Source organism: Protobothrops mucrosquamatus, unplaced genomic scaffold, assembly GCF_001527695.2.
Source record: "Protobothrops mucrosquamatus isolate PMUCROS unplaced genomic scaffold, P.Mucros_1.0 scaffold21, whole genome shotgun sequence".
NCBI classification, from domain to species: Eukaryota; Metazoa; Chordata; class Lepidosauria; order Squamata; family Viperidae; genus Protobothrops; species Protobothrops mucrosquamatus.
This window is the reverse complement of record NW_015386406.1, coordinates 316,497-330,625: the sequence shown is the minus strand read 5'-3', so window position 1 is coordinate 330,625 and position 14,129 is coordinate 316,497. Positions and strand designations below refer to the sequence as shown.

Sequence of the window (14,129 nt, the reverse complement as noted above, 5' to 3'; positions counted from 1 at the left end):
TGAAGGTATAGTCATCTGGTTATTTTCAGTATTTTTCAAAAACTTTGCCATATATTCATCACAGCATTCAATCAATATGACAGAGCCAGATTAATAAACAATATCAATTTGCTGATCAGCTTTATTATCAAGTGATGACAACTGAATTCTCCATTTAGAAAATAAATAAGAGTTTAGATTAATTACTTGCGTATCACTGAATAATTAATTTTGTTATCTAGTGCAATTAGTTGATCATGCATGAACCTGATATATAAACATTTTGTTTAATTAATTCTGTTGTGCAGTTTATTCACAATCTGTGTCTATATTAGGTTAATAATGTAAATAAAGATTAAATTCTTTAATTTGTTTTGACTTGTTTTAAGGCTGACATTTTTTGTATTCTAGGCAGCAGGAGCAATCCGTCCTCTTGTTTCCACAGTTATTGCTTCCACCACAAATGGATGTTTAGACCATTCACTAGATCGTGGCAAATACAGAGCAAGTGAAATGCCTCAGGCTTTCTTATTTGATAAAATTCATCAAGCATATCTTCAGGTAAGTATTCTGGTTTTTGCCCTCATTATAATAGTAAGAACTGAATTAGCTGTTTAGTATTAAATGCTTAAGTATTAAAAAAGAAAAGAAAAATATATAATGATTTTGGCTGTTTTAGGGAAGCTCTCCTTTCTTAGGTAAGGAAAACAAAATAAAAATGCTATGTCAATCATTTTTTATCAGAAAAATATCAAAAAGGGCAAGCAAATATAACTATATTGTTTTTTCAACACTGGTCATACAAGCCAATCTTATAAATCTCTGATTTTTTAAAGTATATTTTTAAATATATTCTGTATCTTTTTCAAAAAGAAGTTTCATTGGTAGTTTACTACTCATCTTTGTTTCAAAGGGAAAATCTTTCAGAATTTTTAACAGATTTTTTGTACCTATAATCTTATACTTTTGCTTGTCACTTCTAAAAAGATCATTGTAAGTCTTAGCAGTGTTCTTAAATCAATTTCCTGATTTAATCTCTGTTCATCTCTGATGGGAATAAGTGATTTATACTTAAGTCCTCTGAAACCAACTGTGTGACTTTGGGTTTTTGTTGGAATGTAGTCTGGATTTTCAGGAGGAAGAGGTTGTATTCTGGAGTGTAAAGAAGTAGCAAAGCTTATGTCGTTTGATTGGGAGAAAGTTAAGGCTCCTCTCTATATCTATAGTGATAAAAATAGTTGATTTAGTTTGGCAAGATTTATGCCTATAGATGAGGAACAATAAAAGAGACTGTTCAATAGTAATTCTACATGTTTTTTTGGTTCATGAGGCTTGATAGGCCAATAGTCTCTTTACTCAATTTATCTCATAGGGCTGTTGTTGTTGTGGGGAAAATAGAAGGACGGAATATTAGGTATCTTCACCATCTTGAGCTATTTATAAAAGTAATAAAGGAAGGATATAAATCATTTTTCTTTTATTCAGATATGAAGCTAAACTTACCAGGTAACATTTCATTCTTGTGGAAGATCTCTAATATCTTTAAGATATTTTTTGAAAGTGATTGGAAAATGAGTTAGCGAACTCAGTAGGCTTTAAAAGGCTCTGCCATGTTTGAGAATGTGATGATTAATATCACTCAAACATGCTGTCCTGCAGTCTCTTTTCAAAGAGAAGTCATCTAGACAACAAGTGGGCAATATCCTGTACCCTTTTTATCTAAACAGATTCTGTGGGACCAGTCTCCTTCCAGTCTTAGCGTAGTTACTGTCTCCATTCATCTGAAGACATCTTAGCTCGCCGTTCCTCACCTTGAAACTATTCTGTAGTGTTTTTTTTTCCCTTGGCTAAGCATTTAGCTTGTGGGTTAATGCTTGATAGATCCTCACAGCCTCGTTTACCTACTATGATAGCAGTCTATTATTTCCCAAGGATATGTCTACCTGTTACCAACTGTATCTCATTATCCATCTGTAACTGAGATAGCTGGAAGATGAAGGTTTTCTCTGGAAGTGTCATTTTATCTCTTACCCTACATTCCAATGCTACAATTGAGAATGAATGAAATCAGTGGGGATGGAACTAGAAATGACATTGGCAAATTTGCAGTTCCAATTAATTCTGCTTGTTTCCCATGGAAGATTCCCTTCAATCCACTTTCTGACCTGTTTTTCTGCCCCACAATCCTCTTTTGGTTGAGAGAGACACAGGAATTCTGTTTTTTGCAGACATGGTTTTAATGATTGCATACATGATAGCCTTTCTATCCTGTACAAACCTATAGGCGTAAATTGCTCATAATGGTGAATGATTTGTGCCTGAACGTTTTAAATTTGTCTTAGTGAATATAACATTTTAACAATATGTCTCATAAAGTAAATACTGTAGATCTTCCTCACTCACCTCAAGTCAAGAGCTCAATTTCAAAAACTGAAGAAAAAACTGGATTAATTTATACAATGTTTTGATATGCCACAGAAATTAAGAAGGAATGACAGCTCCTTCTCTAACGGACTGAATAGAACTGTATTATTTCCAGAGCTATCACTATCTCAAACTTTGAATTATTAATGAAATTCCAACCCATTTCTACACAAATTGATATTAAATTTACAAGTTTGATAATTGGCATATCTGGGATCCATAGAGATCTTAAAATCATGGAAGGGTTGAAGACAATTATTGCTATTTCTCTATAATTAAAACCTGAGACAAATGATCAATTTCATGATAAAAATAATTACAAAATTACAATCAGAACTAGTTAAAGTATGGGGCAACTTAGTAGAAATAATTAAAAAATAATTAACCTATCATTGAATGATGAGTAGCGGAAACCTTTATTGAATAACACTGAAGAATGCCTTTGGGAATGCTTCTCATTGCCAGTTGATTTTAAAGTAAGATAGATAATATTTACAGATTAAGAGCAAGAGGGAATCCCTCACAGAGACTCTTCCTTATAATTTTTAATTTATAAAGTCTAGTACTAGAGATCATATTTTACAGCTTTCAAGGCAAACTACTAAATTGAAAGACTATGGATAAATTATGATTTATCCATATTTCTTTACAAATGCTTCAGTTATGGAAAGTTTTTGATTTAGTGCCTGCACCTGCAAAAAGTTAAGTATTGTTTTTAAATGAACATTATATTGAGTTAATTGTATATTTTAAGGGAGATTCTAGAGTTATCTTCTATTAGCTATATTAAATGCAAAAGTTAATGAAAAAGTTTTTATAGCAAGCTAAAACTCACTTGAATATCAGCGAAACTGAGGTTATGTTAAGATGATGGTAGATTAGCTATCTCATTTTCATCAGGTTTTATTTTAACATTATATATTTATTGGAACAATATTTTTATGAGTATTCTTCTCTTTGGCCCCTTTTGAAGAACAGACTTACTCTAGAGATGAAGGATAGTAGTGTTCCAATATTTCAGGGGTTGCCACACAGAAGAGGAAGTCAAGCTATTCTCCAAAGCACCTGAAGGCAGGACAAGAAGCAACAGATGGAAACTGACCAAAGAGAGAAGCAACCTAGAATTAAGGAGAAATTTCCTGACAGTTCGAACAATTATTCAGTGGAACAACTTGCTTCCAGAAGTTGTGAATGCTCCAACTCTGGAAGTTTTTAAGAAGAGACTGGATAACCATTTATGTGAAATGGTATAGGGTTTCCTGCCAGAGCCGGGGGTTGGACTAGAAAACCTCCAAGGTCCCTTCCAACTCTATCATTATCATTACCATTACCATTATCATTTGAAATCTTAGCAAGTTTTGTAGTCTAGGCACACTAAGCAGATCTGTATCTGAAAGCTTCAAGGGTTGTTTTTTTAAATAGGAAATTAGTTATTTGATTCTGAACCACATGAGATATTGACCTATGGTATTATACTAATTTGAAAATAGTGGAGAAGATATTTTATTGGCATGCTTATGGTAAACAAGGGATCATCATTCTAATGATTATTGTAAAGATTTTTAAAGATTCCATGTTGAGTGTAACCTATGTACAATTTTCATTTGAGAAAATATGTAACACAAGAATGTATTAAGCAGTACAGGTAGTCCTCGTCTTACTACCACAATTGATCCCAAAATGTCTTGCTAAGTGAGACATTTGTTAAGTGAAAATTTCCCCATTTTCTGACCTTTCTTGTTATAGTTGTTAAGTGAATCACTGCAGTTATTAAATTAGTAACATGGTTGCTAAATGAATCTGGCTTTCTCATTGACTTTGCTTGTCAGAAGATTGCAAAAGATGATCACATGAACGCAAGGCAGTGCAACTGTCATAAATATGAACCAGTTGCCAAACATCTGAATTTTAATCACGTGACCTTGTGAAAAAAGGTCATCAGTCACTTTTTGCAGTTCTGTTGTAACTTTGAATATTCACTAAATGAACTGTTGTAAGTCGAGGACTACCTGTGTTGCTCAGATGTTCTAGCACAGTGATGGCAAACCTTTTAGAGACTGAGTGCCCAAAAACCTGCCCCGTCCCCCCGCTCTGGCTCCATCCTGCCCGCTCCATCTCTGCCCGCAGGGCCATTCACCGCCTCCATGGCCCGCCGCATATCACTCAGGCAGCCCAGCAGTGCCATGGCAGCCATGCCCTCTGCCCACACCCCGCAGCATCAACTGAGCGCGATGGGCTACAAGGACGGAGTCTTGTCCACGCTGCCTGGCTGCCATGTCCTTGGCTGCGCTGCTCCAGGGGAACTGCTGGTGAGGAGGGGGCGACGGGGGGAGGCAGGGCTGGGGCGATGGCACACGTGCCCACAGAGAGGGCTCTGAGTGCCGCCTGTGGCACGCGTGCCAAAGGTTCGCCACCACTGCTCTAGCAGCTTCTGAGGTATTACAGTTTTAAATTTATTAAAAGATGTATCACTTGAATGTAAAACAGATGAGAAAGAGAAAAGCAGAGAGACAAATGAAAGGGATTCCTTTTTCTGCTTATCTCAACTCCTAAAGACATAATTATCACAAAAAAAGAAGAGACAAAGGCCTTATGATTCTAGGTTTGCCTCTCTAACTATATGTTCTTTGTATTTCAATAAACTTTAGACTTAAACATAATCTTTGTCTGTAAAGAGAAGTAGAAGAATAAAAAAGCCCAAGTAGTTTGGCTTTTACAAATAAATAAATAAAAATAAAAAAATCATCTCCTTTCAATTTTATTGCTTCATGGCAATTTTATTAATACTAACATTCCACAAGAACATTAACAAGAGATCCGAGCACACATTCTGCACTCCCCACTGTATTGCCGGGAAGGAAGAGTTTAAATAAGTTGTCATATTTGTTAAAACATTAAATCTGAAACAGAATTGGTAGTCTGAGTGAACCTGAATGTTTTAGATAATTCTGTACTGGTTATCTCTTTGGCATGCTGATTCGTTATGAAATTTGCTGTTGTATAATAAGTGCATGGATTGGGCTATTTTTAAAAAGCTACAAAATACTGAGAAGGAAAAAAAATCATCATTTCATTAACGGATAATCTTAGTTTTATAACTTGCTTATCATCTTGCAAGAATTTCTTTAGCTTCTGCAGAACATCTGTGAGCCTTCTAAAATAACTTGTCTAAAATATTCTTTTAAGGTTTATATAATTTTAAAATGTTGTCATACAGGCAGCACACAAATATTGCAAGAGAGAGAGAGAGAAGTACCATTTAATGTTATATCAGTTAATGATTACTGATTATTTAATCAAATCTATTTGAATTCCTTCATTGCTTTAAATTAACATGTTAATTGGATTATTTACAAGCTGCAAAATGAAGAGTATAGCATTTTTCATAACTAGGTCACTAGATCATGTATATGTATATTGCTACATAGACACACACACACACACACAGAGAGTACAGTATGTTTTCTTTGCTATAAAAGCAACCAAGCAATAGAAACTGCACTGTGAAAAGACTAAATGCCAGTATCTGCTTCTTCTTAGTGCAGGATCCTTTGATACTTTCATAAATCTTTATTTGATACAGTCACAGATTCCAGCATCCCCCTGCTTTGATTCCTTCCATGATTTCTTTTACATAAATACTTGCTGTAACTTAATCAGAGATATGAGATTCTAATTTGCTTCTGAGTAAATTCCATAATCTAGATGCATATTTATCCTTATCATACATTTTGGTACTTTACTAGTTTTTGGGGGTTTGCCTTAAATTCTTTATCTTAGTATTGTGATTTATTTATGTATAACATAATGCCAATTTGCAATCTTGATACAATACTGCTAGTATATTGGGTATGAGCAGAGACTACAGGTAAATCCTCAATTTACAACCACAATTGGAACTGGAATCTTGCTCTTGTGTGGTTGTTCATGTGACCACTTTGCTCCTGATTGCAAACATTAATCATCTCCTAGGTGGACGGAGCAGAGGAGTTCCCTGCCTGGAGGACATCTCATTCCATGACATTACACACACACACACACACACACACACACAGAGAGAGAGAGAGAGAGAGAGAGAGAGAGAGAGAGAGAGAGAGAGAGAGAGAGAGAGAGAGAGAGATTCCCTTTTGACAGACAATTCTTTGGCAGTGAAAGGGCAGGGAGACAGGCCAAGAAAAGGGCTAAGAGGCAAAGAGAAAGATTTTGGATTTTTGCTGCCAAGGTTCAAGCAGGCATTGACTTTGGGTCACCTCAGAGGTGAGAGTGAACGATTTTTAGTTCATGCCAACTCAGATTTTGATCCTCAAAGTCCAAGCCTGCACAAATCAGCTGGGAGCTCTTTCAGCCAGCTCCCAGAGACAAGAGGGAATCCTCTCAGCGGGTGGTAACAGCTTGCAATCCTCCCTTGCAGAATTACTCATTGATCTCCCTCCATTGGAAAGATCAGCAGAGAAGATTGCAAATGCAATTATGGTGTATAGTATTTCAAATATGTTTAGATTCATATAGCAGTTCTCATCTCTTTGTGTGTATTTATACTTAAATGTTTTCTATTATAATGATAAAATGTTAATGCTGAGCTATAACTTGACAAATGGTTGTAAGTTCAATCAGGTTGCATCATGTGACTATGCAGTAGTGATTCTGTGGCATTTTGCCATGGTCAGAAGTGCATTACAGGTGTTGTAACTTTGAATGGTTGTTAAGCAACCAGTCATTAAGTTGCATTTGTATCCTGATGCTATGAGACATCATTATATTAGTAAATATGTAACTGAAGCACAATGATAATTGTGGAGCAAAAAGAGATTGGATTCCAAAGTGATAGCTCAGCATTAAAATTGTTATCAATATAACAATAATTATGCTGTATGAATATAAAAATATTTGAAATACTACAGAGTTTACCTCTTTTCCAGAGGTGTGTGTGAGGTATTGTATTATAGCAACATTTCTAAAGGATTAACCAAACAGAGCAGTGCAATCTATTTGGTTGACATTCTGTATATCCATTGAAGATCAAATGCCATATTTTATTTTTAAAATATTCTATAATTTGTTCTTTTTGTTTTCTATAGTGTAGTGACTATGATCTGGATTATGGAACAGAATGTTTGCATCTAGCTCTAAAATATAACAAAATAAATGCTAAGCTTATTGAAGGATCTCCTGATCTATGGAAGGTAAGAGCATTGCTATTGCTACTTATTAATAGTGAAACCTTTTCTCATGATATGGAATTTTTTACAGGATGTTAATGGCTAGGTGTTAACAGTACGAATTTTAATAAAAACATCTAGTCATCTAATTAAATTTAATAAATTAATTATATTATTTAATAATACTTGTGGTTGTGTTACTAAATACTTTAATAAATAATTTGTGGTTATGGTTAATAAGATCAATAGTAAAATCAATAGTAACATTTAAACATCTTGAAAGAGAAAGCATAGAGGAGAGTAGAAAATATTCTGGTAATATCAAACAGCAGGTATTCTCTTGCACGCTGTGCAAGAGAATAACACAAAGTGTATTGCATAATGGATGGGTTTGTATCTTTTTCCTCCTGTTTTGGGGGGTAGTAGCAGAAAAGTTTTCTTTATATCTTAATTATGCAATATCAAGTTTGGAGCTTATATTACAGTTACACATTACAAGAAATTGTAATTTTCTATAACATTTACCAGAGGATCTTTCATGGATTATAAATTGCACATATATGCAAGTTCGTGGCCTGCCAGGTTAGCTTCCATGTTTCTTCTAATTATATATATATGATAGGGAGAAGAAAATGGAAATGAACTGTAGTCTTTAGGAGTTCCATTGGAGAAAGAGGGTAGTCTAGTCTCACTACTTGAATATTGCTAGCTGCAAATAAGGAAAGTAATTACAGACTTGTTTTCTCTGCTGGTGATTGGAACAGTCCAACAAATATGTAGCCTTGGCAACAGCATCAATATTTGGTGGCAAAAGTAGGAATATAATCAAGCGCTGATCTTGTCCCTTTATCATGCATTGCGCATCTCAGGTTTAGCTATTCTGACTGGCAGGAAGAAAAAGCAAGAATGGCAAGTGTATTTTTTTATTCTTGTTAAGATATTTAACTTGAATATTATGTTGTAAGAATTACTAACATGAACTTTTGAAACCATCAGTCTATGGAGAGTATTACCATATATTAATTGTCCTATTTTGTAAATTTATATTGAATTTATTTTATTTGCCTCTCTATTGAAGAAAAAATGTTGAACAGTTAGAAAACCTAAATACTTATAGATGATATTACCAGCATAGGCAAATTATGCCACTTCAGCTGCCCAAATGAACCTACAAGCAATAACTAAATTGCATAGGCAAATTACATTCTAGAAGCGATTAAACTTGGATTATAAGGATACATCCTGGCTCATATATAAACTTAAGATCTCATAAATTCAGTTGAATTTCCTAGGATTTTGTTCATTACCCCAAAATTCACCCTATAATGCAGTTTTGAGGCTTGAAGTTAATGTGTCAAGTATTAAGACTTTGGTCTGTTCCTGGATTCTAATCTGAGGACTCAGAATCATATTTGATAGTATTGGCCGTCTGCCTCTGCTGTTGTCAGAAAGCAACCAAATCTTATTGGCACCATACCTATATAGGGCATTCCTTCCACCTTTTAGCTTGCTTTTTAAACTCTGTTTTACCATGTCCTTCACTTTGTTTTATTATTGCTTTTAATTATTTTTCTTTTATGGTGTCCTTTTTGTGATGTCCTAAGACATGTTATGATTTCTCTAAATTTGAAATCATCTCTAAATTTGAAATCATACTAATAAATGCTAGATTTGTTACTTTTTAAGAGATGTTAAGTCATATACCAGGTGCCAGATACTTTTCATCAAGTAATGCAGTTGCACAATTAGATATCTTGTTTTATTGTCTTTATTGTTTTTACAATAAATACAATAATGAATTGCTTTATTAAATTACCCTCCTTTTTTACTACATAAACTGATCAAAGAATGTAATAAAGATATTTTATTTGATGATATTGTGCACATTAATATTATAATTTTCAGATATAGAGTTGTTACTGAATGAATTATGACTACTTTATTAATTGTAAGTTATAATAGCATTGTTAAATGAAATACATACTTCTTTGCAAGGTATCAAAAATTAATGCTCAGTAGATTTTAAATGCTGCAAAGTCTATTTCAAATCTTTTAGAAAAATAAGATTAACAAATTAAGAAATTTTGGGAGGTGCTTATATATAAACAATTGCTTTTGGACACTGTTCTGTTTGCAGTTATAGATTAATATATTGATTGTTTTAGAAAATCAAATCTTATTTATCCTTTAGGTAACTTACAAGTGGGATCTTTTTGCAGCTGATTGTTTAATCAAAGGTATGTGTTTTTTCTCGTTCCTGCAATTTACATATTATCTTCTAGGCCGTGGACACAGTCTCCAATTTTTGGGTTACCTTTCAGCTCCTTCTACCTGAGACTTATTTACAAATAATGGGAAAAGCTCCGGCATATAAAAAAGAACAGTAATTAGAATAAAATATTTCTATAATTATATTTGTTAAGTCTGAAAATATATTAATCATTGAGGGTTGCTGTTGTAGAATGTAAATTTTGCTTAATATGTTAAATTAGAGGGAAATGGTCAGTGAGTGTGAATAGCTGATGAGTGATATGGTGAATATGTATATGCATTCGTATATGTGCTGCCTTTGTGAAGAACAGAAATGCTATTATAATTATTTTTATCCCAAATAGCAAATATATTGCTGTCATATGCATTGGTGCCCTTTTGAATTTTTGAAAAGACAGCATTGTAGGTTTTTCTTTTCATTATTTCTGTATTATTATTATTATTATTATTATTATTATTATTATTATTATTATTATTATTATTATTATTATTATTATTATTATTATTATTATTATCTGTATTTCCCCATTTCAATAGAAGGTCAAGTTAGAGAAAGATAAAGGCAGATTGGTATAAAAGTTATTTTTTGCAATTTCTTATAAAAGTAAGCTACTGTACACTTAGGAGTATTTACTAAATACAATATGGTCATCTTTCATTTGAATAGAACAAAGCAACTTGACCCTTCAAATACTGTTGAATTATAACTCCTAGCATAAACCATAAGGGTACCATTGGCTACAATATCTGGGCTGAGTGGTTCAGCAGCATTTGAAGGCATATATCTTCCTTGTTTCTACATTAGAATAACCCGGTGATCATCAGATATTCTGTTGGCAAATTATCTCGTTCATTAAGCCTAAGCCACATTGTATTTGTGTTTATTCAGATACATGAATAAAATTGACTAAACTGGCAGAGATGGCAAAATTAACTATATTGATTAGAAACAATGGATTAGATAAATTTGTAACAAATTGGCAGCCATTTGTGGATTTTCTGCATGTTAAATATAATAATGTTGTATTTAACAGAGGTCTTTGAAAATTATTTTTACTTTTGGGGTTCCTGTTGATTGCTTTCTTTATATAGTGAAAAAATGCTGGGTCGATTGGATTGATAGATAAATAGATTTTCACATCAGGGACATTGTTTTATCTAACACAGTATTTTTACTAGATATAGATGGGAAAGTTTATAATTACTTGTAGACCTGTTATGCTAAGGGGAGGACAATACATCATATATTTTTGATATATTTTTCAGCATTCAACCAGGGTGTACATTTATGTTTAATGCCAGTATGAATGATGCATTCATCATTTGTTATTTTTTTGCCCTTTTTATTAGTATTCAATGTTAATTTGTTTCTTCTTTTTTCTTCCTCTTTTCTATATTTTGTATTTTAACTTTGAAATAAAATAAAAATTTTGTAAACAAGATATATTAACATACTACTTTACAAAACAACATTGCATTTATTGTGCAGACTTGTTGTGCCCACCCATGATTAATTGTACAAGCTCAGACTTACAAGTTGTTACATCAGCCAAAAATGCCAAGACTAAAAACCTGAATTTAATTTATATAAATAAACTATTCTAAAACAATGATGATGTTTTTTCTTCTCTCAATGTACATTTCTGGGGAAATGGTCTACCAATTATCATATATTTATGTTTTTTATATTTCCATTTAATTTGTGTGTATTTGCAAACAATTAGTTTTTGACTTGGGACCATACTTAAGCCCAAATTATCTGTAGCTAAGTGATACAGTTGAGTTTTGCCCCATTTTATTGCCGCAGTTGTTAAATGAATCACTGCATTTTTTAATAACACCTTTGTTAGGTACATCTGGCTTCCCCATTTACATGTAGATATTTGCTTTATCATTCATTTGTCTTAATTATAAATGAACCATAAATGGCATAATGTGAGGGATTGATGCAAGTTATATCATACGTGAGTGAGGGGTAGTTTCTGTGAGAGTTTGTTTGCTTATTTCAAATGGTTTTTTTGTGTTTTTTATATTGTTGCCTAAAGTTTCTATTGATATATGGGTGGCCATATATGTTTGTTAAATAAATATTACAACTAAATACTAAACTGAACGCTTGCATAGATACAGGAGTTTCAGATAATAGCTTATAATTTATCCTGTTGATCTTTAAATTAATTGATCAAGTCAACTGGAGGAACATGGCCTAAAATAACTTAAACAAAATTAATATATCACTTGTTTTTAATTATTTGAGCCCTATTTGATATTTTGTATTACAAATGTAATCCTACCAATGCAAATACATTTAACAAGTTTCAAATGCTTCAGGAAAAATTCAGTTTTTTTCCCCTGTAGGCAGAATAACTGTTGATAAAGAATACATTCCATTCTATTAAACTGAACACTGATGTAGGTAAGAAAAACAAACAGTTTTATATATGATGATTTGGGTAGTTGGGTAATGAAACATCTGCAAGTAAACAACCAAGTTCAGAGAACACCAAAGATTCCACACACAAAAACCATAATAATTATGCATTTTTTAGGTTTTTTATTTCTTTTAAAATGTAGATTGGAAAATAATAGAATACTGATTTAATAAAAATAAATCTTAATGCACTTGAAATAAAGCAGGTAGCAACTTGCTGGATGTGCAGACAATGTGGCGCATGTCTCTCCTTTTTCTTCTTATATTATTAGTCTGAAAATAGGGAAACCTCATTCTGCAGGTAGGATGACTCATTTATAAAAGTAGTTAGAACCTGGATAGCATAAAAACATCCTGAAAGAATCTCTTTAAGGATTTCTTGCCCCAGGGTAACTATATCTTTGAACCTCTAGTTGAAACATGTAAGCTTGAAGATTTCAGTCTGCCTTTAAGGTAGTCCCTAAAATATATTTAAAATTAGATGAAGAATTAATATTTTTGGAACTCTGATCAAATTCTTATGAGATATGACCTCCTGAATTCCAGTTTCAGCTTACATTTTTTTAAATCAAGCATCAAGTCATTATGTTCACAGGGGAATTGCCAGCAGGCACTATATAATTTTGTATGTCCTGCTTGGACTTGTCACCTTGTCAGCATTTTGATGATGATGATGATGATGATTAAATAAAAATGCTCCTTTTACATTAATGTTATCTGTAGTTGTTCTATTTCTCCCTAGTCCAATTACTGTGTTTTAACTCAATAATCCAGAAGAACATTATCCAGAGGTGCAGATAGCACCTTCATTAATAAAGTACCTATCAAAGGAAAATTCACATATTTATTTTAATGCTAAAACTCTTGGGTGGTAGGTAGCAAGACTTTTTATTAGTAGTTATTCTTCTACACTTGATCTTAGCCAAAAGGCTGAGAAGCGTGGTAAAGGAGAAGTCGAAGATATCTCACATGTTTTATTGTACTGTGAGTTATACTGAGTTTATAGGACAGTATATATTCTCCCCTTATTAGAGAGATTGCCAGGGAGGGCAGACAATTTTTATGTAGGCTTTCTCCTCCAGGACTCAAACCCTTCTATCACACATGCAGTGGCAAAATACTGTGTTGCGGCAATGTCCACAAGAAAAAATTGGTTACAGATCTATAGCCGTCAACTTGTGCCAATTTTTTGGAGATATCTCTAATAATGTTTGGAACATTATATTTACTCACACACTAATCGGCTATCCACTCATGTAAACTAGGGAGTGACCCTAACATTTTGAGAACATGTATTTTCTTAACAGGGATGTTATTATTTACTATTAATGTTAGTACTTTTTTATTATTATTATTATTTAATATATTGTAAAAAGTGATGGCTATTGCTGGTCTACGGCCGTAATAAAGTTATTCATTCATTCGTTCGTTCTAGTTATTCTTCACACATAGCATAATTCAGAAGAGTCATAGGGCAGCGAGTGGAATTTTTGTGTACAGAAACTTAAAAACAAATTGAATAAGTATAATATTCTTAATTTAGCTGTTGCAAAAGAAGTGTTGAATAAACATCTGAATCTCTTTTGTTTTTATCTACAGCTGTAAGCACACAACAGAAAAACCCAACAACTTTATTGCACCCTTTTAACTAATTTATACCTTATTATATAATAATAATAGTAAAGTTGGAAGGGACCTTGGAGGTCATCTAGTCCAACCCCCTGCTCAGGCAGGAAACCCTATACCATTTCGGACAAATGGCTGTCCAGTCTCTTCTTAAAAACTTCCAGTGTTGGAGCATTCACCGCTTCTGGAGGCAGGTTGTTCCACTGGTTAATTGTTCTAACTGTCAGGAAGTTTCTCCT

General features: G+C 33.1%; 1 protein-coding gene across 1 annotated transcript in view; it reads left to right on the top strand.

Annotated features, from left to right (window-relative positions):
• The window catches only part of CRPPA (CDP-L-ribitol pyrophosphorylase A), a 38,841-nt gene that overhangs the window by 15,144 nt on the left and 9,568 nt on the right, over positions 1–14,129 (top strand). Inside the window, exons 3-5 of the mRNA XM_015810810.1 lie at positions 391–540; positions 7,482–7,586; positions 9,754–9,799. Of these exons, the coding sequence (XP_015666296.1) occupies positions 391–540; positions 7,482–7,586; positions 9,754–9,799 (301 nt within the window). The remainder of the gene's footprint in view (positions 1–390; positions 541–7,481; positions 7,587–9,753; positions 9,800–14,129) is intronic.